At 46.0% G+C, this 27,565-nt stretch overlaps 1 protein-coding gene across 1 annotated transcript in view; it reads left to right on the forward strand.

Moving 5' to 3' along the window:
- The first annotated feature begins 13,524 nt into the window (after positions 1 to 13,524).
- LOC144138340 (cytochrome P450 3A7-like) overlaps positions 13,525 to 27,565 on the forward strand; it is a 46,184-nt gene continuing 32,143 nt past the window's right edge. Inside the window, exons 1-6 of the mRNA XM_077670574.1 lie at positions 13,525 to 13,725; positions 18,182 to 18,281; positions 19,818 to 19,870; positions 21,011 to 21,107; positions 23,585 to 23,710; positions 25,957 to 26,194. Of these exons, the coding sequence (XP_077526700.1) occupies positions 13,646 to 13,725; positions 18,182 to 18,281; positions 19,818 to 19,870; positions 21,011 to 21,107; positions 23,585 to 23,710; positions 25,957 to 26,194 (694 nt within the window). The 5' untranslated portion in view covers positions 13,525 to 13,645. The remainder of the gene's footprint in view (positions 13,726 to 18,181; positions 18,282 to 19,817; positions 19,871 to 21,010; positions 21,108 to 23,584; positions 23,711 to 25,956; positions 26,195 to 27,565) is intronic.

Below are 27,565 nucleotides of genomic sequence, written 5' to 3' on the forward strand. Positions count from 1 at the left end.
CGCTCGCGAAAAACCCTCGTACTGTTGCTGAAGTCATCAACGCTTGCCAAGAGTTCGATGAACTCCGCAGAGAGAGGGCTCTCACTCGTGAACCCGCGGAACCAGACCATTCGCTTTTCAGCTTAGCCTGTGATGATGGGGGTGTCCTCTTCGCCCGGATTCAGCAGTTTGTTCGCGAAGTGACTCGTCAGCTTTTCCTCGTTAGCGACGTAGCGAAGCCGCCTCAGTCCGATTTAGCCCAAACCCTAAAGAGCGTTGTGCAACAACAAGTCGCTGACGCGCTTCATTGCACCCGGCAGCCCAATCTCTCGGTAGCTCCAGTGGCTTACGCCGACATTAAGCCGCAAACGCCCATGATCACTCCTTTGACTTTCGCCGACCCAGTACCACATATACCTTTAACCTAAGCCGAGGCCGTGGCATGACGGGTGCGCGCAACTCATCGTGGTCCTTTCCCTATGCGCCCTCACCGCCCGTGACGCACGCCTCACCCCCATTTTCGGCGACACCTATCTCGTCCGATGACCGTGACTTCGGCAGCCGTCGCTCGCAGTCTCCAGGACGCCGCTCACTCTCTGCGATGCGCCGTCGCCCTACGACTAGTAAGACGGAAAACTAGACGCCGCAGTTCCGGAGGCAAAAACTCCGTCCCATCGAAATTCCAAAGTCCTCCTTCTTCGCCGCCTGATTTAATGAAATTGTGTGTTGATGGTGTTTCTAACCTGGCGCTTATTGATACTGGCGCTGCGGTTTCTGTTATTGACGATAAAATTTTGCCGATCAATACGAAAAGGGATGACACATATACATGATGTTACTCTGCGCACCGCTAATGCAAAACCTGTGGAACCACTGACCGCATGCACTGCTCGGGTTAAAATTCAAGGGGTCGTCTACATAATCGAGCTCTTCGTCCTGTCGTCGTGCTCTCACAATCTTATTATCGGATGGGACTTCTTGTCAAACCATCACGCCATCATTGAGTGCACACGCTTTGAAGTAGAGCTGTTTCCGGTACTTGAAAACGATTGTGAGAAAGCCGCCGCAGAGTTCTTTGTTGCTGACAACATGGACATTCCCCCGGAATCATCTGTGCTTGTGCCGTTGTCGTGCAGCAGTGTTTCGGACACCACAGTCGCATTCGCTCCTTCTGGTCTCTTTTCGCTTCGCAAATCCTTTCCACTGCCGTTCGCTGTCCTCGGCATCAAATGCGGCTCCTAATCTGTGCCTGTCTCAGACCCAAATCCGTGCCCCATCAAACTCTTTCGCAGTGAATGCCTTGGCCTTATAGCAGAAGTTGACCCATTGTTCTTATCGACGTAGCCGAAGACGTTTATCCCGTTCGTATCACCGCGCTTAGCTCCGGTTGCTTACGTGATATCTCGCCTGATGCGCCTATGTTGCTCAACGCCATTGACGACGCCCTTACTTCGACACAATGTAACCAACTATTGACTGTTTTACGACGCTTTAGTACATCATTCGACTTTCATCACACTCCTTTGGGCCGCACGTCAACTGTTTCGCATCAAATCGGCACTGGCACCCAAGCACCATTGCGACAGTGACGGTATCGTGGGTCCTCCACCGAGCGTCGTGTTATTGAGGAACACGTGGAGGACACGCTGCAACGCGGCGTCATTCGACCATCGATATGACCTTGGGCTTTTCCCGTGGCACTTGTCAAGAAAAAAGATGGGTCCATTCGGTTTTGCTTGGATTATAGACGTCTAAACAAAATAACTCGCAAGGCCGTTTACCCGCTGCCCGAAATTGATGACGCTTTTGACAGCTTGCAAGGGCCGAGTACTTCTCATCATTGGATTTAAGGTCCGGCTACTGGCACGTGCCCATGGCCGACGCCGATCGCTGTAAAACGGCATTTGTAACACCAGATGGCCTCTACGAGTTCAATGTCATGCCATTCGGACTCTGTAATGCGCCCGCAACATTAGAACGAATGATGGACAACGCATTGCGTGGTCTGACATGGAAAACATGCCTTTGCTACTTATACGACATCGTCGTGCTTTTCACCAGATTTTACGACCCACCTAACCCGCCTGGAAGAAGCATTGAAATGCCTTACTTCCGCCGGTTTGCAACTGAACCGTAAAAAGTGGCGCTTCGCTTCTCTGAAACTCACCTTTTTGGGACATGTTGTTCCGAAAGACGGCGTCTTCCCGGATCCAGCGAAACTCCGTGCCGTGGTGGAATTCCCAAAGCCGACTACGATGAAGGTCCTTCAAAGCTTCTGCTCCTATTTCCCGCGCTTTGTACGGATCTTTTCCTCCATCATTGCTCGCCTCACGCAACTTCTCGGTGGAAGTGGGGAAATTTCTCACTGGTCCCCTGACTACGAAAACGCCACCCATACTCACACATTCCGATCCGCGCGCACCAAGCGAGCTCCACACTGATGATAGCGATGTGGGATGGGGTGCAGTCCTCGCCAAACGACAGGACGGCTATGAGGAATACGTTGTCAGTTATGCGAGTCGCACATTGACGAAGGCAGAAGGGAACTTCCATGTAATAGAGAAGGAATGTTTGGCTATCCTTTGGGCCATCAGGAGGTTTCTCCACGAAGCCTTGAGCACTCTTTCAACCGGCCGGTGTGTTCTACTGCGGAATTCGCGGGCATATTTCGCGGTTCTGTAGGAGGCATTTAATTGATGGGCGACGTGGTTACGACACACACGAACTTGACGGACCAAACCTTTGCTACGGCTACCGCCAAGGGGGTTACCCATCTCCGCCCCGGTGGTCCTCTCCTCCTGCCACTTCCGAGTCCTCGACCAATTCTCGTGCGTCACGACGTCGTTCCCCATCACCACTTCGACGATCTGTATCCCCGCTTCGCCCTGCCGCGCATGACCTTGCCCCCTCAGAAAACTAAGTCATGCAGTTTTTGGAGGGGAAACTGCATCTATCGGGACAATAACAACTCCTCCAGAACACCAGTCGAACATGTTGTCAGTTTCGGTTGAAGGTAACGATAACGAAGCTTTGGTGGACACTGGGGCAAGTATTTCTATTATTCCAGCAGATCTGTGTTAGAGACTACGAAAGGTAAAAACCGCTTGCAGTGGCCACTTAATACGTGGTGCAAACGACACGTCCATTCAACCTTCTGCTCTCTGTACAGTAGGCGTTTCTATCGATGGGATGTGTCATCACATTCAGTGTACAGTGATCTCGAAGTGCCCCTATCAACTTATTCTTGATTGGGACTTTCTTTCTCGACTTCCGCTGTTATTTGTTGCCGCACTCCTGCTGTTAGCATCACAGACGTTCATCACTCAGCTGTCACGGAAAAAAGTACGTCTCGTCTGGTGCTAAGTACCTACCATGTTGTGCTCGCCCGTCAAGAGCACATCTATTCAGCTTCCGCTGACGAAATCGTTGACGGCGATGTGCTGGCCATCCCGTGCGGCCGCCTCCTTTCCCGAGGTCTTGCTGTAGCCGCTTGACTGGTGTGATTTACCCTAGATTGTGCCTTTATCCGTGTACATAATTCGACTTCCGAAGCAGTTCTGACCCACAAGACTGCGCGATTCCTTCTGTTTATACCGACGATGTGTCTGTGGGATCCGTCGACCCCCAAGGACGAGACTCGACCGTCAAGGGGGGAGAGAAGTGACCATGGAGGTCTGTCTTTAATGGAACATCAAAGGGAAGAGAAAGAAGCAATGCGTGCGCTCGTGAAGCGCGATCCCTGATGATGGCGGTGGCAGCAAAGGGAGATTGGCCGGAGGCCATCAAGTCGATTAGGTTAGCTGGCTGCAGCAGGTTGATGGCGGTCGATGGCGATGCAGCTGTGATCTCAAAAGGATTCTACATCTTCCCGGCCCCCAACGGCGTGGAGCGAGCATGCTTATAAAGGGCAGAGACGTTGAAAGGGCAGCCATGATGCAAGTCCCTGCGCAGTCTGTGCGTATAGTCTGGCGTACCCGACGGCACGATACAAAGCGGTGTCGTTTTCGCACACTCTTGTCGGGGTCCAGTACGAGACGAATGGCCCTTGTATTGGCACCGTAGAAAATGTCGATGTGGGCGCGGCTCCCTGAAAAAGCAGTCTTGGAGAAACGTGGTCCTTTCAAGCCGTGGATTCCGTAGTCCTGTGTTATCCAAAATGTATCAGTGGTCGGAAGCGCAGTCGTGGGAAGCCCGTGGATTCGTCTCCGGTTCCGAAGGCTGCAGACAAATCGACACGATCGCGTAACTATGGAGTGCGTTTGTAGTAGACAGCCCAATGGGTTATTCTCCGCCGAATTCGAGGTACATATCTTAATTTTAGAGGTCTGTGGACTTGTTTCATCGGTTATTTGCTGTGACTGCATTGGAAAATTCTTCGGTTCGTGGGGTGAGTTGCTCCTAGAAGAGATCCCTGAGGGTCCTTCCCACGACGCCGAATGCATCAGTGGCTGGCTTTCCGTTTTCTTTGACAAGTTCTCGTCTGAGGTACCGCATCCTAGGGAAAAGTTCTGGTCGTCGGTCTTGGCCAAGTGACCGGTTCTTCGCTCTGCTCCTTCGGAATTGTCACTTAGGTCACCTTCGGAATTGTCACCTGCCTGGTTGGAGGGAACAGCAAGTTCGTAACTTGCGCCGGCAAAATACATGTTTTTCTTTGGTTCTTCTGGGTCTTCGTTGCACATTGAGGGAACGTGCCGTCGTTTGCAATATGGGCAGACAATCTTCCTTTTACACTGTCGAGCGATGTGTCCATGGGTCAGACAGCGGAAACAACGTTCGTGTTTTGCGAGGAGAGACTTCTTTTGCTCCATAGTGATTTTCTTATCCGAGCAAGACACTGTATCGTGCAGGCCGGAACAAAAGAGGCACTGTCGCGTCTCGTTAGCTGCGGCATACAGGGCTGCCGCAGAATGTCGATGTTTCAAAGTTGCTGTTTGACGCTGTTCCCTTGGTTCAACATTCGCCTTAAACTTCGTTCTCAGAGGCACGCTCAGTGTAACTGCTTCCAGACACTCAAGTTCGACTCCAAAGAAGTTAATCAAATCGTCGAACTGTTTCTTGTGGTCTGTTAGTTGGTGCTGACGCTCCACTCTGGTTGACGATAAAGCAGTAGACGACGTCTTAGAATGCCGGTGGTACCTCAGGACCATGTCTCGGGGGAGTGCCCGAAGAAGTATCTCACGTAGCATAACACAATAGGTCTCTGGGCTTGTGCCAAGTGCATTCAAGCTTCTGCAGTGTATCTGCACCTCGTCGTAAAGCTTTCGAAGTTGTGCGACGTCACTCGACGACGAAACTGCTCTGATGTCAATCAGTGCCCGTAGATGGTCTTGCGCAATTTGAGTCTGATCGGCGAACCGCTTCAGGAGTATTTCTATTGCGTCGTTATAGCACTGTTCTGTAATGGGGAGCCCAGTTACTGCGGAAGCGGCTGAGCCGGTAAGTAGGTTGGTCAAATAATGAAACTTCTCAATCGCTCGCAGTTCCGAATTCTTGTGTATGGCGTATTCAAATTGACTCCAGAATCTCGTCCAATTATGACGGTCTCCATCAAACTTCGCCAGTTCTATTGTCGGTAGCTTCGTTCTGGTGGTCGAGGGCTCGCTATGAGGCGGTCTCGTTACAGAAGGCAAAACGAGAGACTCACCAGCCTGCTGGTCTCGAGATCTGTAGCGAAGTTCCGCCATGATCTTCACCACCTTGTCACTGAACAAAGTCGCGCTGGAGGTCTCTTCTGTGACCATTTCCTCCGTCGCTTCCAGAATAATGTCGGCGTCCAGCTTCTGGATCGGTCGATGCATGGCCTCGATCCTCTCCAAGGATACCGCTGCGTCCATCGCCGTGGTCAGGGTGCCACTTCGGAAGCCGTCTTCTATCTCGGACAAGGCGGCTGAAAGCTCATCCCGAAGGGCGGTTCGTCGCAGCAGCTTCCGCTCGATCGAAGTCATCCTTGGTCCTTGGAGGTAGGTCCGCCGGTCTCTCAAGCAGAAGCCGTCGAAGAAAGGCTGTCGGTCCTGCTTGTCTGTGTCGGCCTGGCAGACACGAGTCCCGGGTCGTTTCGGCACCAAGTTGTGGGATCCGTCGACCCCCAAGGACGAGACTCGACCGTCAAGGGGGGAGAGAAGTGACCATGGAGGTCTGTCTTTAATGGAACATCAAAGGGAAGAGAAAGAAGCAATGCGTGCGCTCGTGAAGCGCGATCCCTGATGATGGCGGTGGCAGCAAAGGGAGATTGGCCGGAGGCCATCAAGTCGATTAGGTTAGCTGGCTGCAGCAGGTTGATGGCGGTCGATGGCGATGCAGCTGTGATCTCAAAAGGATTCTACAGTGTCCATTCCTCCGTCTTGTACTCTTTCCCCTGCAAGTGTGGCTCCGCGACCATTTCCTCTAAGCCATCTCTTGCGGTCGCCATCAGTACGGACCTTACTCCATCACAGAAATCCTCACTACTGGAACTTTTACACTAGCACCGTGCCTCATGAGACACCCATTCAACCCTTCTTCCTCGCACCCCTGCAGATATGCCTCGGATCAAAACGGATGGATCAACTCTTGTTCACCGCTGCCCGTACCGAGTCTCCCCTTGAGAACAGCAAGTAATTGAGGAGAACAGGAACGACATGCTGCAGCGTAATGTTATTCGACCCTCATCCAGTTCTTGGTCTTCTGCAGTCGTCCTGGTGGAGATAAAGGATGGTACCGTGCATTTTTGTGGATATTATAGGGCCCTCAACAAACTTACCCGAAAAAATGTGTATCCCATGCCCCGAATCGATGACGCCCTGGAATGCTTCAAGGAGCGGAATACTTTTCGAGCTTCGACTTGCGTTCTGGCTACTAGCAGATACCGATGCATGAGTCCGACAAGGAAAAGAAAGCGTTAACCATGCGGGTCCCCGACCCGCATGGTTAAAACGGTAGCGGGCCAGGGAGGGAACGCGAACCACAAAGAGTTGGCCAACGCCGTTGCGCGAGGACTTGCCAGCACCGTGACGATTACTAGCCAGGCCGACTCCGACTACGTGGTCGCGGGCAACGACGACGATGGTACCAAAGACACCATGACCAGTTACAACGACGTTGTGAAGTGGTACAGACTCAATAGAAGGACGATGCCGCTCCCTCACCCGATGCTCACTCGGGAAGAGGCAGAGCTATGATCACCCCGGTGCTCGCGAAACACATATGCCCAATGATGTACGAAAGTGACGTGTTTAGACTGTGCGCAAAGGAGCGAGCCATGCTGGCTCACATCTTGTGGGACTGTAGCGTTAACGCGAGAAAGGCAGCCAGAATGAAGACCATCCCGTCGAAGATAGAAGCAGCGACGTGGACCTACGACTACGACAATCCACTCTAGGCCGTCCAGGAGGTCTCGGCGCCACTAGAGAGGCAGCGACCAAGCGACGCCGAGGGTGAGGAGGGCGGTGGCCATTCCGCACCCGTGAGGCGGAACTCGGGAGCAAACCTCGGCGGTCGGCTGGGGCGACGTCCAGGACGCGTCGCCGCGAAGACAAGCCCTCGAAGCTGAGGGACGTCTAAACCGATGTGCAGGCGATGTCAACAAAGTTGTTCTCACTCACTCTCAGCAGTATGTTTCGCGGCTCGCCCACTGGCGAGACCTCGCGTGACGTGGAACGGAAATTCAGCATCACGAACGAAAAAGCAGCTACGACGTGAACCATCGCTCTGTCCGACTCCGGCCCGGAAATGAAGTATTGCTATGGACACCCGTTCGCGCCCCTTACTGTGCGAGAAGTTCCTCCACCGTTTTCTTGGCTCATACCAAATCTTAACAGACTCCTCCTGTCAATTATCGTATCACGTCAGTAACTCCGCCTACAGAACGCCGTCTCAATGGTACTGAAATCGTCCATGTATCCCGGCTGAAGCCGTTCAGCCTCTGTACAACTGACTGACACGCGGCCAGGAGGCCGCTTCCGCTCGGAGAGGGGAAATTATATGAGACAATGTGACAACGCTCCCAATATTTTGAGTTATGTTACTGACGATTTTCCATAATCACCACTATCATCAGTGCTAGCCCCGATGGGCTGGGTATCACCATCACCTGTAAATAATAATCATCACCGCTTGGTCTCTTCATGCCCCGAGTGATCGAATAAACGGCTACGCCAACCGTCGTCTCTCTCTCTCAATATATATATATATATATATATATATATATATATATATATATATATATATATATATATATACGCACGATAATAGGGTTTGGAAATGAGGGGCTCGTTAGGAACATACAGAAAGAAATGCCGGCAGTCTACAACGCCAAAGAAGGCATAGGGGAGTGGTTAGACTATTTATTATCGTTAGTGACGTCACATTATTATTATTTTTATTAATTACGTGAGAAAGAAAGAAAAACACGCGCCCAGAGTAAGGCATTCGAGATCTAATCGAAAGGCGTGGGTTCGGTCCCCACTCTGGGCGCGTGTTTTTCTTTCTTTCTTTCACACGTAATTAATAAAAATTAATAATAATGTAACGTCACTAACGGTAATAAATAGTCTAACCACTCACCTATGCCTTCTTTGGCGTTGTAGACTGCCGGCATTTCTTTCTGTATATATATATATATATATATATATATATATATATATATATATATATATATATATAGAAGTAGGAGTTGGCCGTCAAGAAAACCTCGTGGAAAGAAAGAAAGAAAGTGGAGAAAAATGCCCGCCAGGTGGGATCCGAACCCACTACCTCGAGAATACCGGTCTGGTGCGATAACCACTACGCTACCGGCGGGGCGTAGTGGTTACCGGCGCAGTGGTTACGCTACCGGCGGGCATTGTTTCTCCACTTTCTTGCTTTCTTTCCAAATTCTTTATCTTTGTCAATGACCTACCACATCCTCCCCTTTGCTTTCCCAGGTTTTCTTGACTGCCAACTCTTATTTCTGTGTTATTTTCAACGAGCCCCTCATTTCCTATTCTGACTCGCTCTATATATATATATCGGCACGGAAGTAAGAAGAGAAGTATCGTCCAATCTCCAGAGAAGAAGACGAAGACCCAGCTGTGCGGTCTCCCTCATGGCCAACATCGTGTATATAGTGTAAATACATCACTCGCATCTTCCATTGTTCATTTCCTGCGTCCTGCCGTCACGTAACATGTTTTGGTGGAGGTTGCGGTGTTGATCCTCATCCTGGCCCCCGCTTCGCTTCGTCTCGGCTACTTGAACATCGCTGAAAGGCTCTTGGATTGCGTCGGCCCGCCCCAGCCCCTGTGAGCCATGGACGCACCATTCCCCAGCCCCGCGTCCCCAGCCTATGACCTGCCGAGATAAACCGACGTGACCAGCCGCGATCTACATAGAAGACGACGCCGTTCCCCTGCCCAGAATTCCGGCGCATCTCCGGGGCCTTTGGACGTTGTTTCACCGTGTCGGCGGGCATTGATGCACCGGGGCCGGGACCATCATTCTCATCCTTGGCGGCAAGGACTTTTCCACTTTTCCTCTCATCGTGCTTTGTCACCGCTTCTGTACATATCCGACGGCCTCGACCGGGGCGGTCGCTTTCGACGAGGGGGATGTGTCACGGAAATAAGAAAAGAAGTAGCGATCCAATCTCCAGAGAAGAAGAGGAAGACCCAGCTGTACGGTCTCCAACATGGCCAACATCGTGTATATAATGTAAATACATCACTCGCATCTTCCATGGCTCATTTCCTGCGTCCTGCTGTCACGTAGCAATATATTTAAAAGGTTTATTTCCAGAGAATAGTGGCGTTCCAGGTGATGGTATTAAGGTAGATGCTGAGAGGAATAGCCGGAACTATGATCACGGTGCAGCGAGCTATCCGTGATCGTGGCGCGTACTCAGCAAGACCGGTGTTGTCTCCTCGTCGACTTCACAGTCTCCCTTCACTGCATACCACTATTGCCCATGGCCACATATCAGAGCATGCTCTAAATGGGCGAATCTTTTGTACAATATATATATATATATATATATATATATATATATATATATATATATATATATATATATATATATATATATATATATATATATACCGGTATTCTGGAGGTCGTGGGTTCGGATCCCAACCGGCGGGCATTCTTTCTCTTTCTTTCTTTCCAAATTCATTGCCTGCTTCAATGACCTACCACATCCTCCCCATTGTTTTCTGAGGTTTTCCTGACTGCCAACTTTTATTTCTGTCTTATTTCAACGAGTCCCTGATTTCCTATTCTGATTCGCTAAATTCATAGCGAGGGCGTCAGTTCTGGCAGTCTTAGTGCCATAGGGAGCTTAAGAGGGTTCAACGCTTTTCGACCACTGTTGACATGTAGACACTCGAGTCAGAGCCCGGGTTTTTAAAAAAAAGGTCGGTGGAAAAAGGAAAAAAAAAAAATAGGATGAAAAAGCGCTATTTTCACCGTATAATAAAAGCCCACCAGACCAAATTCAAACCCTAGTTTTAAAAAAGAGGCCTACGTTTTCCACTAGAATAAACATTCAATACTACAATAGTATCAAATACTATTCAATAAACATTCAATAAACTAAAAAAATTACGCCCACCTCCCCTCGCGGGAACCCTGTGTATATGCGATGACTCGTGGGTTTCCCTCGGCATTTCCGTTGGGTTGATTCTCCCATCACGTGAAACGTGCCATGAACGCGTACGATGCATTTCCGACTACTACGGGGTTCCCGCATCCCGTGCACGTCGCTTTGCAGGCTCATCCTCGGTGGTGCTAGCACTTCTGTTCTTGGGCTGGCCGGTGCTTGTTGCGGTTGCGCCGACCATCGCCATAGCAGACTTGTTAGTCTCCATTCAATGCAGCTTTGGACATCGGAGCACCGGCGCTGAAACGACGGAGCGGAGCGGCGCAGGTACCGCGTTGTATACCGCCGCATAACGGTGAGGGGAATGAGAGAGAGCAGCGCATGCGCATGCGTTAACCGAGCGCTAGCGCGCGCCGACGCACAGCTGGCATTGCAAGGAGCGAGCGCTAACCCGCAGATAACGCTGCGGTGAGAGCGGCGGAGAGCGCATGCGCAGCTGGCGCGGACAACGACGACGACGCCGGATGGATGGAGGGATACATGCATGCAAGGACAAGGCGAGTGAATGAGGTGCAGCTGTCGCATCTAAAATAGTCCATTCAAGTCTCATTCAGCCAATAACTACAAAGTATGCTCAATCGCAACTTGCAAAAAAAACGTGTTTTATTTCGTGCACTTCTTGGACTGCGCCGCCCGTAACGGTGTCACATACAGCTCTGCTGAACATCCTGTTTTGTGGAACGTTATATCACTGAACTTTTTTACTGCGAACGGAGAAAATCACTTAATAAAGAAAAAAGCCGGTGCCAGTAGCTGCTGTCTGAAACCACGTGACTGTTAAGGAATTTGTGTCTAGGCGACGCATCGGGTGGCACTTGTCCACGTGGAAACAGGACAATGCATCATGCACGCGCACAAATGGTAACGCTCAGCGGTGCGACCACCCGCAGCAAGAAAATGCTTCGCAATGTTGAAAAAATCGTACAGGTAAACAGCCAGACAGAAAACCCACCCACTTAACAAGCTAACCCACACGCAGGAGGTGTCAGCGATGTTTAACTAGGCCGTAATTGTTAGGTATTCATAACTGTATTCGTGCACGTTGGTGTGACTAATCTCCTGTGTTTGTCAAGATGTAGCACCTTTTGAGAACGATGTGTCCAACCAAGACGTCGTGGTGTTAATTACGTTTCTTAAAAACCAGTCTAATGTCTATTTTAATTAGCAGAACAATTCTAAAGTTGCTTTTGTACCTGTGCTTTGCTGGAATTGTCCCTAAGGTGTGTTTGCGCTAACAAAGAGCAAATAGAGGGAGAGAGAGAGAGAGCCAGCCAGCCAGCCAGCCAGCCAGCCAGCCAACCAGACAGACAGACAGACAGACAGAGTGCGAGAGAGAGAACAGACTTTGTTGTCATCCAATTTAAAGACGAATAGGACATGCCAGAATGCCTAGTGTCTTCGTCTCATCAGACGGTAGGCAGCAACCCGTGTACGTGGCGCTGCAGTTAAAATTTTGGGTCTCTACCACGACTTCCAGCAGTTAGGAGCGTAATTTTCCCATAGAGGAATACTTCATTGCCAGCATGCAGTAAAACTTGTGGATGACGTGTTTTCAGTAAATATGGGAACTCCTTTTTGATAAAACGTTGTACGCAGAAGTTCATGAATAATAACCGCAAGCTTCAGAAGTGTCTCCGTTCACCAGGGATACTAGACTCAGTTTTGGCAATGCCTGTGCACCGTTTATGTCTCGCTGAAATGTGACTATCCGATCCATCGATTGTGTGACAAATTGGCGTGTAAGAACAAATGTTTGATAAGAAAAGTGGGTGTCTCGCAATGGGCAATGATACACACAATATATACAACTTCACTGCGGACTACCTAATTATAAACAGTAAATAAAGTTCGGCGTAGTTTTATGGCTTTCTTGGCAGTCATTTTTATGTGATTTCTTTCGGAATAGTTCCTGATAAACAAGAGGCAGGCATTTGTTTTAGCTATGCTACCTCTGTAAACAGCCATGTAGACCACAGACAGTATGTTGCAACATTTTCAATTTAACTGTGAACTGACTAGTTATGGCAAAGAAATAAAACTCAGCGTAATGATAGATTCGTACTTTCGGTCAATTTAAGTGCAATGTTTTTTCGAGTTTTGTACTTGAAATTGCGAACTACAGAGCTTACACCAGAAAGTTTGCTTTGCCGCAAGACTCGAGTCTTTTCTTCAGCATGACTGTGTCCGCTCGCTCAAGAGTTTTCAGAAACTGGCCGTGAACAGCTTCTCTATAACAATGCAGGCAGAAATATCGAAGCAAAAAGTCCCGGGACATCTCCATTCACCTGAAACCTGGGGAGGGGAAAAGCATGCAGTGTATAAGTGTCTTCTTTTCATTTCATTTCATTTATTCAACCTTTAGGGCCCGAAGGCATTACGTAAGGGGGGCGTACATCGAAGTTGGAAGTTTCATAGCTGTGTAGCAATATGAAGGTACACACTGTATACAAGAAGTAAATAAAGAAAAAGTATTGTTGGCGCCTTCACGTTTTTTGCCAACGGAAATGAACCGTTGGGGCGTAGAGGCACACAGCTTTGCTGTATAAGTCTCTTCTCTTTGAAGCACGAAGCTCTCTAGCGCGAGGCGTAAACGAGTGTGTCGGGGTTTTTTTAATACGTGTTACGTTCTAGCGAGAGGCGTAAGCGAGTTCCCGGTGTTTTAGTACCCTGCCTACATAAGACGAACAACGATTTCGACGACGACGACGACGACGACAGAAGACGTCAACAGCCCCAGCACGTAAATGGTTTCGCCCCTAAACATCACCCAGGAATCGCCAACAAAGGCATTGCGTGTGAAACGACCGTAGTTGCTACCCATCCTCCTTCGGTTTCCGAAATAAAAACAGCAGACACTACACAAGGAAAGCGGATATTTTTGCAGCCTTTCCAGGGGGAAAGGGCGTAGACACTGCTCGCTATCTGCGGGTCAATGCCGTTCCCGACAACGGGCGGTGCGTCGAAGTGCGCCGAGTCGTTGTGGGGACAACAACGAGATAGTGGCTCATCGGCTTTCCATCGCTAAGAGCTACGACAAAACGGCACAGGGCTTTCGCGATGCTGGAAATGGCCTACGGAACCTGGCTTTTAGCTCTGCTCGCCTGCATATTATACAGCGTGGGACGATGGCTCCTCAGGTGAGAGCGTGGAAATAGCGAATACGCGTGAAGTTATATGCAGGTATAGCCTAATTATTCTTAGTAGTAATTTGAGGTAATTAAAGGAAAACTCTGTCTTGGTTTACCTATACATCGTGAGCGAAGAAATCGGCGTTTCCATATGCTGTAAACTACCGTAAAGACGAGCTCGACGCAACCGTGAAAATTTGTTGCTATTATCAGAAATTTGTCTTAAATGGACGTTTTTTGCATTGCGCACTTTACAAGCGAGCCAAAGTCTTGTTAGCTGTAACCATGAAATTAAAATACCCGAGTTCGTCTTAACGAGAGTTGACTGTAGAACGGACATTTTGACGCAGGAAGTATTGTTGCAGAAAACAGCCGTAATTCTTGCTTACCCGAAGTTACCCCGAAAACATTTACTGAAATTGGTCACTGAGACCATTCTTTCAATACGCCGAGTTTATTTACTGGTGATAGTGAGATAGTTCACAGCGAAATCGTAAATGTACCATAATTCTTGGTTGCGCTCGGTTCAAGGCGGTTTAAGGAGGCAGTATGGTTACACATAACGACTGTAACTCTCGTTTGGTTAAAACTATTCCGACACAAATAATGTCACTATTAGCAGCTAAGGTAAATCTAACACTACGCTGAATTTCTTTATTTTTATTACTACGTAGATAGCGTTTTATCGCATATGTCGTAAATTCCGGTCTTCGATCAATGCATTGGTTTTTACGGGAGGTAAACGGATATTTTCATGTTTTCCCGCCATTATAACAGTCCTTGAGTCTTCCAAGTTTCGTTCAAGTAATTAACTAGGAATTCTGCTTATTTGAACACTTACAAACGTGTATTGTTTTGTACACTGCTTGGAATGCGCCCAGCTTTACTAGTAATCCTTCTTCAGGGATTAGCAGGGACTGGTTTTTTATCAGAAACGCTCGTCACAGCACCATGCCGATACAATGCGTCGATTTTCTGATTAGGTGGGCGCCAATTATATACCTGTCTTACCAATAATCTGTTCACCACCACCTATTTTATATCTTGTCTGCACTCATGCATGCAGTAAAAAATCGTCCGCTTTAATAGAGTAATTTCGACTACTGTATGAATTATTATTTGTTATTGAAAAAGCTTTCATTGGAAGTACGATTGCCTACATGCACTACGGTAGGTGAACCAGGGCTCCAAAGTCTTGAAAGTTGTCTGTTATTATTTTATCCTTGGCGTTATTTGAAATATCGTTGATTATTGTCGATGGAAGGAGTATGAGCAGTGCAGAAGCACCAAAATTAATTTCCGCGGGAAATTTATCACCAAGGTGTCCACTCCGATGCGTGGCAGCGGGAAAAAACACGCACTGCTCCTTCCTCAGAGGTTGGGACTACGCCACCATCATGCCTCGTTCCTCTCTTCACATAACCCCCTTTTCCCTCCCCAACCTCTCCCGTCGAACGATTTCGTCCCGGTCGCGTATAGGCGCTTCCTATTCAGCACAGCCAAGCGACGCTTGGCGCCATCTAGGGGCATGTTTGAAGCTACGTCGACGTGCATGTGGGCCCCAATTTAATCGATCAGAACCGCTTGGGCTCGTAGGGTAGTAGTTCCCGGTTTCAAATCCCGTTACCGCTATTTTTTAATTTTCAAGGGCTTGTCATATTTGAATAATAACATTTGTTATCACGCATGTCATCTATTTGTGACATTTTTATGCATTATAAACGGGATTTCCGGTATTTTCGTTGCCTTTTGGTCAGCTTCACCTACTGCTTCTCGTACGTTTTTGCGGATTTTCCGCTCTTAGGTCGGTTTGGGATATTTCTGTTGAATATATTTCTACACCGTGGTTTTCAACCATTTCAGGTCCGTTCTGGCAGTTATTTATTTCAGTTCGGGTGGTTTTGTATGCTTTAGGTACGTTTATGCTGTGATATAACCCCCATATGCAAGCTCAGGTGACGGCTGGCTGTACTGACTAGGAAACGCACATACGCATCCCGGTCTAAACTGCAGTAGGTGGGTGAGTTCGGTAAGAACGGAAGATAACATGAGAATACACTGTCACGAAATCGTCGCCGACCCCGGGTGACCGGGATAAGCTCGGTCAATATTGACCACATAACAGCGATCGCGGTCAACCTAGCACTAAATGGTTCAGAGCCCTCGATGCATCTTTGTTCGGAGCGTCTTTTTGCCGGCAGGTCGCGGCTGGTCATGTCTGTTGGTAGACGTGACCATGTCTGTTGGTAGACATGGTAGACATGACTTAGGAGGGTCGTAGGTTTTGCACAAGGCCGGTTTTAAACAATTTTAAGTTTCATGACCAACTTTGCATGGGTGCCGCGACACCGAAAACAACCCTCCTATGGCTTCTAACATTGGGAACGGATGTGAAAGCATACATACAAGAAGTCACTCGCAAAGATGATGACAGTGAACTGAAGTCAAGAAATGGGCCCAGGCTTAGTCTCGGCTTTTTGTGAGTCCTCGTCAACATTACGAAAAATACAACAAAAACGGGTGAGAGGAGTGTCAGCTTTTGTTTTTAGATCTATGGCAAGCAAGGTATCGTTTGCCTTCAAACAAAAGCCTACGGGCTAAGAAACCTGTAATCTTTTAGCTAAAACTGAAAGGTATTAAGCCGTTGCTGTAGCTGTGTACCCCTCAATCTCGTCGTCCAGTGTCGTCGTCCGGTAGGAGCGTAGTTTAAATGGGAACTTCATTAGGCTAGGGCTATATAATAGAAATGTGATCACCAAATTTGAACACCCTACGTTTAGCACTTCGAACTGGTCGTTGAATTTACATCATACCCATGTTCAGTTCTGTAGGTGCGTAATTTAAAAAATCCCGCTCAATCCTTCACACGTTTGTAAGGGGGATTTTGTGAAATAGGCCTTCGGTTACTTGAATGTATAACGTTAGTGAAAACTAATTTACCATAACCAAGGCGTAACATATACTGAAGAATCCGTAAAAGCACTCAAATAAAGGTTCTTGCCCTAGAGGTTTCCCTGGGTGAAGTCGCTAAACCATGCATTTAAGTGAAGCATCTATCAGTACATACCAAATAAGTATGTGAACAAAGAAGCAAAATGGTCAAAATCTTCTGAAGCAAAATTTTTCAACTACTCACGCAGTTGAAGTTGAATTTGAAGTTGAAGTGCTTTATTCCAGTCAAGTACAATGGCTAAGGAGCGGGGAAAAAGCCGCTGTGCTCGCGGATTGACGGAGCTCCCACCACGGCGACACAGTCGGCAGAAACGACGCAGGGAAAAAAATAAAAAATACAAAAAATACATGCAAACAAGAAGCAAGCAAACAACAAAACGAAAGAAAATCAAGCGCAATAAAATATTTGTTTAAAACAATTACATCAAATCGGGGCTTTCATGCTGTATTGCAAAAACATAAAAACATATTCAGGAGTGTACCGTAAGACGTAGAGCGAATGGATAAACTGTCGAAATCATATTTGTTTAGCGCTAAAGGCAAAGTGTACAAAATAGTCTGGACACCGTAATTTGTGCGCGAAGGTTTTATGTGCCAGTGTACACGGTGTCGTGCGCAATGGAAAATAAAGTTATCGTGTAAGCTAGCAGTGTCAGACAGAAAAATAATATCGTTTCGCATTGGAGATTTGTATAGTTGGAGAAGGCTAAAGTCGTAAATGAGATTGACGTTCATAACGCGGTATTTGGAAAACAAGGGACTGGAAGGTGATAAAAGTGGAACTCGAACAATTGCCCGTAAAGCCTGCTTCTGTAATACTAAAAGTTTGTTCATATTTTTGGCGTTGTTGTCCCCCGGACTAAATGACAGTATTTGAGGTGTGACTGAAATAGTGCATGGTAAATAAAAAGTTTAGTTTATGTTGGGAGCATATATTGCACCTTACAAAGAACACCTACTACACGCGCAAGGATTGTCGGGATTTGCTCAAAATGGCTGTCCCAGAGCATAAATTCGTTGAACCGTACTCCTAAGCTTTTAACAACGTTAACAACGTCCTGTAAGTTTCTTAAACTTTAGCATTGTTGAGACCCTGCGCCATGATGGAAAACTATTCTCCACATTTCATGTCTCTAGTTTCTGCAATTTCGACTGGGTGTTGATGAATCAGTCAGTCAGTCAGTCAGTCTGTCAGTCAGTCAGTCAGTCAGTCAGTCAGGCAGGCAGGCAGCCAGGCAGCGCGTCGGTCGTTCAGTCAGTCATTTCTCTTTATACATATAGACTGCCCTTTAGAGTTCTTAATACCAATATAAAAATGTAAAGATGCACTCGATTACAATAAGGACTGGCATACAATCTGGATTTTTCCTAATACCGATAGTAAATTCTGCAAGCGTAATATTAGGTCTCTCATCTCAGGGGCCGACGTCTCGATGTTGATTTCAAAATTCAAAAATAGGGTTATTAAAAATACGTGTTGACCTGTGCCACTTTGTCATTTGTTGCCCTGCAGACAGCGTCGAAAGTGCTTCGACGCCTTCAAGGACACCGGGATACCTGGACCACCAATTGACAGCCTTATCGATGGAAACGCTACCGCTTTTCGGACGCCGGTTCGTTCAATCAGAGTTTCGTCCCTAATGCAGATTTTTTTCTTGTGGTGTTTTGATGACGCCATCCCTGTGAAAATTGAACCCAAATTCATGTACCTTTATTGTCGAGCCAAAAAAAAGCAGATAATACACCCTCCAATAGACAGATGTAGTTTAATAGTAAAGACAGTTTATGATAACAATCTGATCTGATGAGGCTGCATGGCCTGCTTCTTGTTGCGGCTGGTTGAAGTGGAAAAAATTTAGCTGGTCATTGCACAAGTTCAGAAAATTTCTGAAGCAAAATCAAGCTTATTATTCACCGAAGCAACATTCCGCTCAAACACCTTACTGATGTTTGTCACGTCAAGCGCCTTCCTCGGTTAATACAGGGGCGATTTCATTTATGCAAACCTTGTGAGGGCAGACATCACAATTGTTTGTCACGTCAAGTGCCTTCCTCGGTTCTATAGAGGTGCGATTTCATTTATGCAAATCTCCAGGGTGCATAGCTAACGATTTTTTTTCACGTCAAGCGCCTTCCTCGGTCACATAGAGGTACGATTTCATTTATGCAAATTTTGTGAGCGCAAAATTCACGAATGTTTGTCACCTCAAGCACCACCCTCGGTTATATAGAGGTGCAATTTCATTTATAGAACACTTGTGTGCACAGAGCTCACGATTGTTTGTTCGGTTATCTAGGGGTGCGATTTCATTTATGCAAACCTTGTGAGCGGAGAGCTGAGCTCACGATTGCTTGTCACGTCAAGCGCCTTCCTCGGTTATTTAGAGCTGCAATTTAATTTATGCAAACCTTGTGAGCGCTGAGCTCGCGATAGTTGGTCACGTCAAGCGCCTTCCTCGGTTATCTAGAGGTGTGATTTCATTTATGCAAACCTTGTGAGCGGAGCGCTGAACTCGCGATTGTTTGTCACGTCAAGCACCTTCCTCGATTATCTAGAGCTGCAATTTAGTTTATGCAAACCTTGTGAGCGCTGAGCTCGCGATTGTTAGTCACGTAAAGCGCGTTCCTCGGTTATCTAGAGGTGTGATTTCATTTATGCAAACCTTGTGAGTGGAGCGCTGAACTCGCGATTGTTTGTCACGTCAAGCGCGTTCCTCGATTATGTAGAGCTGCAATTTATGCAAACCTTGTGAGCGCTGAGCTCGCGAATGTTTGTCACGTCAAGCGCCTTCCTCGGTTATCTAGAGGTTCGATGTCATTTATGCAAATCTTGTGAGTGTAGAGCTTACGATTACACGTTTTACAGCCATAAAATTTTAACTCCATTTGAAATACCTAATGTCTTCGATTGCGCAAGTGAAACATAAACACACTGCCCGGAGTTAAAATCAACACCCCTTCTTTAAAAGGTTTTTCATTTGCACTAAATCCATTTTGTTTTGTTTTTTAAGGCATAAAATCAGTGCCGTACGTGCCTCTAACGACAGGGCTGTTTGGAATAATATTTTTCTCTTGTTAGCTGATGTGCCGGGCAAAACACTTCTTTTCACTTGAATGTACTAAAGAGTGCAAATTTCTTTTAATTTCAGACCCAGATTGTAAGCTTAAGCCGATGGCTTAAAAAGTACGGAGATGTTTTCGGGTGAGTTTATTTTGCGCAGTTGCTTCCCGGTGTTTTAACCACAAAAGCTGCTGCGAACCGAAACGCTCATGTGTTCAGTTTGGTTGAGCGCAGTGGTAGTGCGCGCGCACGTGATTAACGTCACTTCCAAAACATTACCCAAATATAACAGAGTACTTAAAATGGCTGTGGCGCTCGTAGTTGTTCGGAAGCTGCAGTCTCGCTCGTCCAGTTATGCGTTGCTTTTGCAAACGACTTGTAGGCATCGCAGATACGCTGACTGGTTTTAATTCGCGAGATTTAGCCAGCACTGTTTTTCGAATTACAAGTGTAGTAGCGGTTTTCCAAGCTGGTGCACGTATGGAGTTACGAGGCGTTCTTAACGTAATATTAAAACCTGTTTGAGTGCAATGTCTCTTTTATTCCTTAGGTGTCTTATGGTCTATCTGATTTGGAAGACTTCCGTTTTCTGCAATAAAGTTTCTCTGTGCCTCTTTACTCATTAATGTAACATCGCGGGCCATCTCTTCAATATTCTATCGGGGCCCAGGTTACTACCGTTTACCTGATGAGACATCTTTGCGATTATTTTTTCCACATTGTTCATAATGTCACCATTTTAATTTTCGCCTCCCTTCCATACTGCTGCTAGTATGTTTCCATAACCATTCTTAAAGATGTATGCCTTTGCCTTGAGCAGCCTCGTCTTTGTTAACATTAATGTAGCTCCTTTTTATGCGTTTTACGTCTGCCACACTTCCCATACAAATTTCACTGAAATTTCTGCGGTCATCAGTGCAGACAAGCGGATACAATTCGATTTTAGAACTTCCATCTTCCAGTGCTTTTTCATTGTTTACCTTGTTTCTGAAATACTTAACCTGTGTTTTCTGGTAGCCTTCTTTATCAGCCGTCCTTTGATTCGCTATCCCTTACAACTGTGCACTTACAATTCAATAAGAATGTCAAATGCAATAGGTCATATTGGCTCTAGGTGCATTAAACATCTTGAAGACAGATGCAGACGCAGGCACTTTAGCAGGCCCTGCGTTTGAATACTAGCTATTTTTTTCGCGTTCGGCAATTGGCTAGGACGCCCGATTAAGAAACGGTGCTCCAAACTTACAAACGTGCATATTCCTTCATTCCTTATCTTCACAGATTCTTTATAGGTGACGTCCCAATAGCTGTGGTCAAGAATTTGGACATGATAAAAGAAATCATGCTAAAAGACTTCAACAACTTTCACGCTCGAGGGGTAGGTGTGTTTTATATTGTGTGAAGTAGTTATCATCTTCCTACCAGTATGTCGCTTCGGGGTATTATCTGCTCCCTCAAATTTCGAGGCCAATGGCTCTAGTCAGTCACGCGTTAAATTTACTATCCGGAAAACAGTATAATTGCTGAGCCATCGGGCGAACCAAAACATCCCAAGAACCACCTAAGCCCGCCGTTGTGAAATCATTTACATAACTGCTTGAACATTGGTTCAGGAAGTGCACAAAATATGTTTTTCCAAGGTTTCTTGCCAAAAGTGTGGATCAGGGACCACTTTTAGAACGACGACCTTTATGAAGCCCATAACAATACTTTCACTACAGAAGAAAAAAAACTGCATAAGTCGGCGAGTTTACAGCCGAGATTTCATCAGCGAAAGTTTTTAGAACTCTCAAATATTTGGCCGTGTTGATAGCAGGTTGTAATCTTTATAATATTGTAAATGGCGATAATTAGTCGAAAAATATATGAAAAAATAAAAAAATAAGAGAAATGTAACATAATTACGGGAAATAGCGAACCGTGTAACGCCCTGCATTTTCACAACAATGCAGATTTCAGGAAGTTCCAAATGTAATCATTATAATAACGTAAATGGAGATAATTGGTTGGATGAAATTTTGAAAAACTGAAAACTCAGAAAATTTTAAAAATTACGGAAAACGGCTCAACGTATAACGCACCACATTTCCCAAAAAATGCAGACTTCGCGGAAGTTGCACCTGAAATTGTTAAAATAGCGTAAATGGAGATAATTGGTGGAACGAAATTTTGAAATACTCAAAAAATAAAAAATATAAAATAACTACGCATAATGCCTAAACGAGTAACGCCCTGCATTTCCACAATGATGCAGATTTCGCGAAAGTTCCAAATGTAATCGTTATAATAACATAAATGGAGGTACTTGAGTGGACAATTTTTTTTAGAAATAAGCAAAATAATAAAAATTAGGGGAAAAGGAAAAACGTATAACAGAGGAAATTTAGACAATAATGCCGATTTTGCGAAAGTTCCACCTGTAATCGTTATAATAGCACAAACGCAGACCACTGGTCGAACGAAATGTTGAAAATTAAAAAAAACGAGAAAAATATAAAATATTTACCGGAAATGGCGAACCGTGCAACGCCTTGCATTGCTACAATAATTCATATTTCGGGAAAGTTCGAAATTTAATCATTGAAATAACGTAAATGGGGATAACTGGTACGATGAAATTTCGAAAAACCAGAAAATAAAAGAATAATAAACAAATACCGAAAATGGCAAAACGTATAACGCATGACATACAGACAAAAACACAGATTTCGCGAAAGTTCCACCTGCAATTGTTATAATAGCGTAAATGAGGACAATTTGTCGAACGAAATGGTGAAACTAAAAAAATAATAAATATATAAAATAATTACCGAAACTGGCGAACTGTGTAACGCCACCCATTTCCAGAATAATGCAGTTTTCGGGAAAGTTCCAAATGTAATCATTATAATAACGTAAAAGGAGATAATTGGGGGGACGAAGTTTCCAAAACTATAAAATAATGAAAATAATAAAAAATTCCGGAAAATGGCATACGGTATTGTCCTGCATTTCCACAATAATGCAGATTTCAAAAATGTTTCACTTCAAATAGTTATTATAGCGTAAATGGAGATAATTGGTCGGACAAGATTTAGATAAACCGAACATTTGGCTGTAAGAAACTCGCACTTGAAACAAGCTACATAAGAATGCTACCCCTTAGTAGATAATTCTCTTAATTTCGGCACATTTTTTTTTTTTTTGAGACGCGCACTCCCCACACATGCTCGTGGGCTCCTTGCCTCCTCGCCACTTTTCCTCGCACCTATTAGCCTAGCATCTTCCCCCTCTCCATCTCGCCGAGAGAAATTTCCAGTTACCGATCGAAACAGACAGATGAATAGCTCTTTTTTAACAGATCCGCTGTTAAAAAAGAGCTATTTAGTTAGCAATACAGCGGTGTACAATACCAACATTTGAAAAAAAAACTAACAAGAATACACCAACACAATGTAGCCAGCAAACACAAGGTGGTACAGTTTTCAGATTATATAAGCAGCTGGTAGAGATATGCAAACAGGGAATGAAGGTAATATATAACGTCAACGTAGGTCACAGGAAATTAACAAAGTAAGCCTACGTTGCTTTTAAATTAATATAAAAGACGACCCATACATCAGCTTTAATATGTCGGAATGACAGTTTTAAAAATTATTATCGATAATTCTAACGACTGTGTAGCGTTATTTTCCGGATCCCACTTTTCACTATGAATCGCAGTTTTATGACCTTATATCTGGTGTCACTAGATCCGTCGTGATGGTTATACGCGAGTAGGTAAGCCAGGATGCTTTGATGTAAAAGTAGTGACATCTTTCTTTTTTTGTGGTTGGCAATGTCTATGATGCCTCCTCCTTTTTCTGGTTGTATCAGCACCTGCTGCACCTATACGAGCTACAGCCTCTTTTGAGTGAGAGCATCGGGTTCGCCAGTGGACGGTTGTGGAAAGAGTCACGGACGTGTATGCAGCAGTTCTTCACCCTATCGAAACTGAAGGCGGTATGCGATCCAGCCTTTTACCGTATTTAAGACCATAGTCTTTCCTATCTCAAAAATTTGGTGTCTGTCTGTCTGTCTGTGTTGCAGTCCCCATTCTCATAACTCATTCCCTTCTACTACTAAGTAATCCCTTATAGCCGAACCTTTCCTGATACTTCCCCGGGAAGATCAGAGGGTTCTTCCCGCGCCCGCTCTCCTGGCTTTGGTATAGCTGAAGTGCATCCCTCTTCTCTCTTTCCTTCCCAGTACGAAATATTCTGACTTTTGTCCTGTACATTCATTTTACCATTGGCGTCGCCCATGTTACGAGTATGGTACGGGCTTGAGCGGTTATCTTACATTATAGCCCTTTTAACTTCATGTCTGTCTGTCTGTCTGTCTGTCTTTCTGTCTGTCTGTCTGTCTGTCTGTCTGTCTGTCTGTCTGTCTGTCTGTCTGTCTGTCTGTCTGTCTGTCCTCGGTTGAACCTTCCTTAAAAAAAGTCTAAATAATGCTTGGACAGGACGGACATATAGGCAAACAATATTTAAGCAAAAATTAAGGGCTTAACTAAGAGTCAGCCTTCTTTTAAAGATACACCTCTGAGCAGTTTTAACGATATGAAGAAAAGGCGTCACTGAGGAGAGCCATAAAAGATGACACCGAATTGAACTATGGCACTCCTAGCGTTCTAATCACAATCGTAGTAAGTTCCCAACTGATTGCCCGTGAGCGGGTGAGTGTGGTAAAATTGAATTGAATTGATCAAACTTTCAGTGTGCTCATCATGACACAAGCGACAGCGGAGGGAAAGAGTTTCAGGAATGGGAGGGAGCGAGAAATAGGAAAGGATTTTAGGTGGGAAGGTGTCTTTCAAGGACACTTGCAGTAAGGCAAGCTTATAGGCGGTCGGTATCTTGAATGTCACCATGCGCCTTAAAATATGCTTCAACTGGTAGGCCGTTTTTAGGAAGCAATTTCTCAATCTGATTATTCGCAGATGTGTTTTATTGCCCGACTTTTATACCGCAAGTTAGATTTAACACAGACATCAGCTCTAACTGAAGGTTTAACGCAAACATCACCTGTACCTCAAGTGCAACACGGTAAACGGACAACAAAATTATATACTTGTGATGACAGTGACCTGAAGCTGGTGGTCCGTACAGTGCCATTTAAAAGTGCTACGACGCAATGGCTGGTTGCTAAATCGCTCGGGTGAAGCGAAAACGTTTGCGTGGCCTGCCTTTCATGTAGCTTTATCTTCTCGTGAACGCTGTCAGAAGCATTTGAAGTCAGCATTTCTCTGCCGAGCTCGCACATTTTGTCCAACCCTATCGTTATCCAAATACGGCGCTCGAACACGAACAGGGTTCCGCTCTCTGTTACCCCCTGCAATACAGACTGTTACCGCTGTTACCGCTCGCCATAAGGACAATTATGTCAATGTTCGTACATGAATTGCTTTCTTCTACTTGCATATGAAGTGTGCTGCCTTACGGGGACCCTGTAAGACTTTAAAAAAAACGCTTTAACTCTTTCCTTGGGATCTGGAAGCATTGTGAAAGCTGTATTTATCGCCAGCACGGAAGCGCTACTGTTTGATTTGCTGGTCGCAACAGATCCTCCTTCCGTGTATTTTTTGCTTTCGTGACGATTTTTAAAAATTTCTATCAAATGCTTTTATTGCTGCAAGTGATAGGAAGCCGGCCGGATGCTGTTACAAAGCGGTAATGACGTAATTCGAGCGCCCGAAGAAGGCCACGTCCGAGAAAGAGAGAAAATATTTTTAATCGAGTTTCAAAGTTATTTGATGGGCATCGACTTCTAATCTTTAGCTGAGGTGCTTCGTGGCCTCCTCTTTTAGGTACTGCAGGTTTTGTTTGTTTACTGGGTTGGGACAGCATTTAGCATTTAGAAAAAAGTTAAAAGAAGTGTAGCACGGTCCTTCGGAGGAATTGGAAACAAGTTGCGGTTATAAATTGACTACTTGTTTATTAGTTGCCGGTAAATTACTTTGGTACGAACGAAGTACTCGAGTTCATTGTCAGAAGGGTATTTGAGATTTGATAGTTAATGTATGTGAACACTGCAGTGAAAGGGATTTAGACCTAATATATAGAAAACTTACATTTCTTGCTGTGTTCTCAAACGTGGTCGGCAAACTGCCGGAGTTGTTGCTGAAGCATTTGTGTTGAATACCTAATTTATTATGAGCCTGCAACAAGCTTGCATGTGCTGCTACATTAAACCAACATTTCTCCCAGGTCATGCCGTCGCTTTTGGATGGCCAGCGCCAATTCATCAACCTCCTAGGGGCCACAGCAGACAGCGGTGATGAAGTCGACATCACGAGACTCTCTGAGCGGTTTACGTTCGATGTAATATCGAAGACAGCATTCGGCATCGACACGGGAGTGCAGAAAAACCCGGACAACCCAATCTTCCAGACTGCAATTGTGGTGTTTCCTCAACTCACGCAGGGATTCGTCTACAATATGTGTCGTGAGTCGTCTCTTCTTTCTCCGATGTAATCGATAAATCATCGGAGGTATTATGGCAGAGTTCGGCAAACTAAGATAGGTGCTCGCTCAGAAACTACTGAAAACGCACCAGCCACGTTGTGGAGATACGTAGTGGAATATACTAGGTATACTTGTGATCAACGCTGTTGATCGGGATTCGTGGCTGTAGTGGACACTCCTAGGAGAAAGCGGTAAAGCAATAGCGATACTTCTGTTCCAATGAGCAGACATCATTCTTATCCGCTCTATCGCTTTTTATCGGCTATAAGCGTCCCTCCCGAGTGATTCTGCTATACACAAGTGCAATGCTCGAAAGACATTTCCGGGGGGGGCATTGTGGCCTGCTTAGGTATGAAAACCACATTGAGCCGTAAAGAGCACAACCGACGCTTTTACGCGTAGCATTCTTTGCCGTGTAAACTCACAGCCAGTACCATGTACGCCCGGCATTTTCACAAAAATGCCGCTATCGCGATTGTTCTAGCTGTAACGCTGTAACCGTTATAATAGCGTAAATGGAAGTAACTGGTCGTATAAAAGTTTGGAAAACTAAAAAAGAAAAATATATATATAAAATGAGGAAAAAGAGCAATACGTGTACGGCCCTGCATTTCCGCAGTAACGCAGATTTTGCAAGAGTTCCACCTGCAATCGTTATAATATCGTAAATGGCGATAATTGCCTAACGAATTTCTAAAAAAGTACACCATCTTCCCGTGGGGAACCCTGATGAGGATGCGAAGCATCGTGACGGTTCCGTGTGGTTCCATTGTGTTGCCGTTATGTTGAGTGATCTGGTTTTTACTAGCGCCAGAGGGAATTCCGCGTCCGGGTCCACACCGGTGGCAAAGGCACGCAAGTGCTGTTGTGCTACGGTGAGTAGGCGGTGGTTCTCGAGGCGCCGAAACTCGTCCATCATGTTCTTGTCGATGTTGTCTCTGTGGTAGAATCGGTAGTCGCCGTCAGCTTTGGTGAGGTAAAGGTTGTTGACATTGGTGCACCGGCTGAGAGCAATGTACACACCCTCCTCTTCGCAGCTTTGTCTTCTCGTTCTTCTTCTTCTTCGGCGGTTCCCCTACGGGAAGATGATGACGGTGGTTGAACGCGAACCTATCTCGTGATGGATTCTTTGGTTGGCCAATCCCTAGGGGCATCCTGCCACAATCAGCATCAGAGGCGCTGCGGACGGGGCTGGTTGAGCTGCAAGGCGCGTGGCGCTTCCCGCCACAGCTTTCCCACGGGAAATTCAGCATCCCCCTCTAAAGTTTTCAGTTCGTCGTTTCCGTTGACGTTCAGCTTCGCGTGCCTTCGTTGTATCAGTAGCTTCTTGACGTAGTTTGAATGAGTAAAG

The sequence above is a fragment of the Haemaphysalis longicornis genome, unplaced genomic scaffold, assembly GCF_048455015.1.
Source record: "Haemaphysalis longicornis isolate Haplotype H1 unplaced genomic scaffold, Haemaphysalis longicornis Haplotype H1 scaffold_5, whole genome shotgun sequence".
Taxonomy (NCBI): domain Eukaryota; kingdom Metazoa; phylum Arthropoda; class Arachnida; order Ixodida; family Ixodidae; genus Haemaphysalis; species Haemaphysalis longicornis.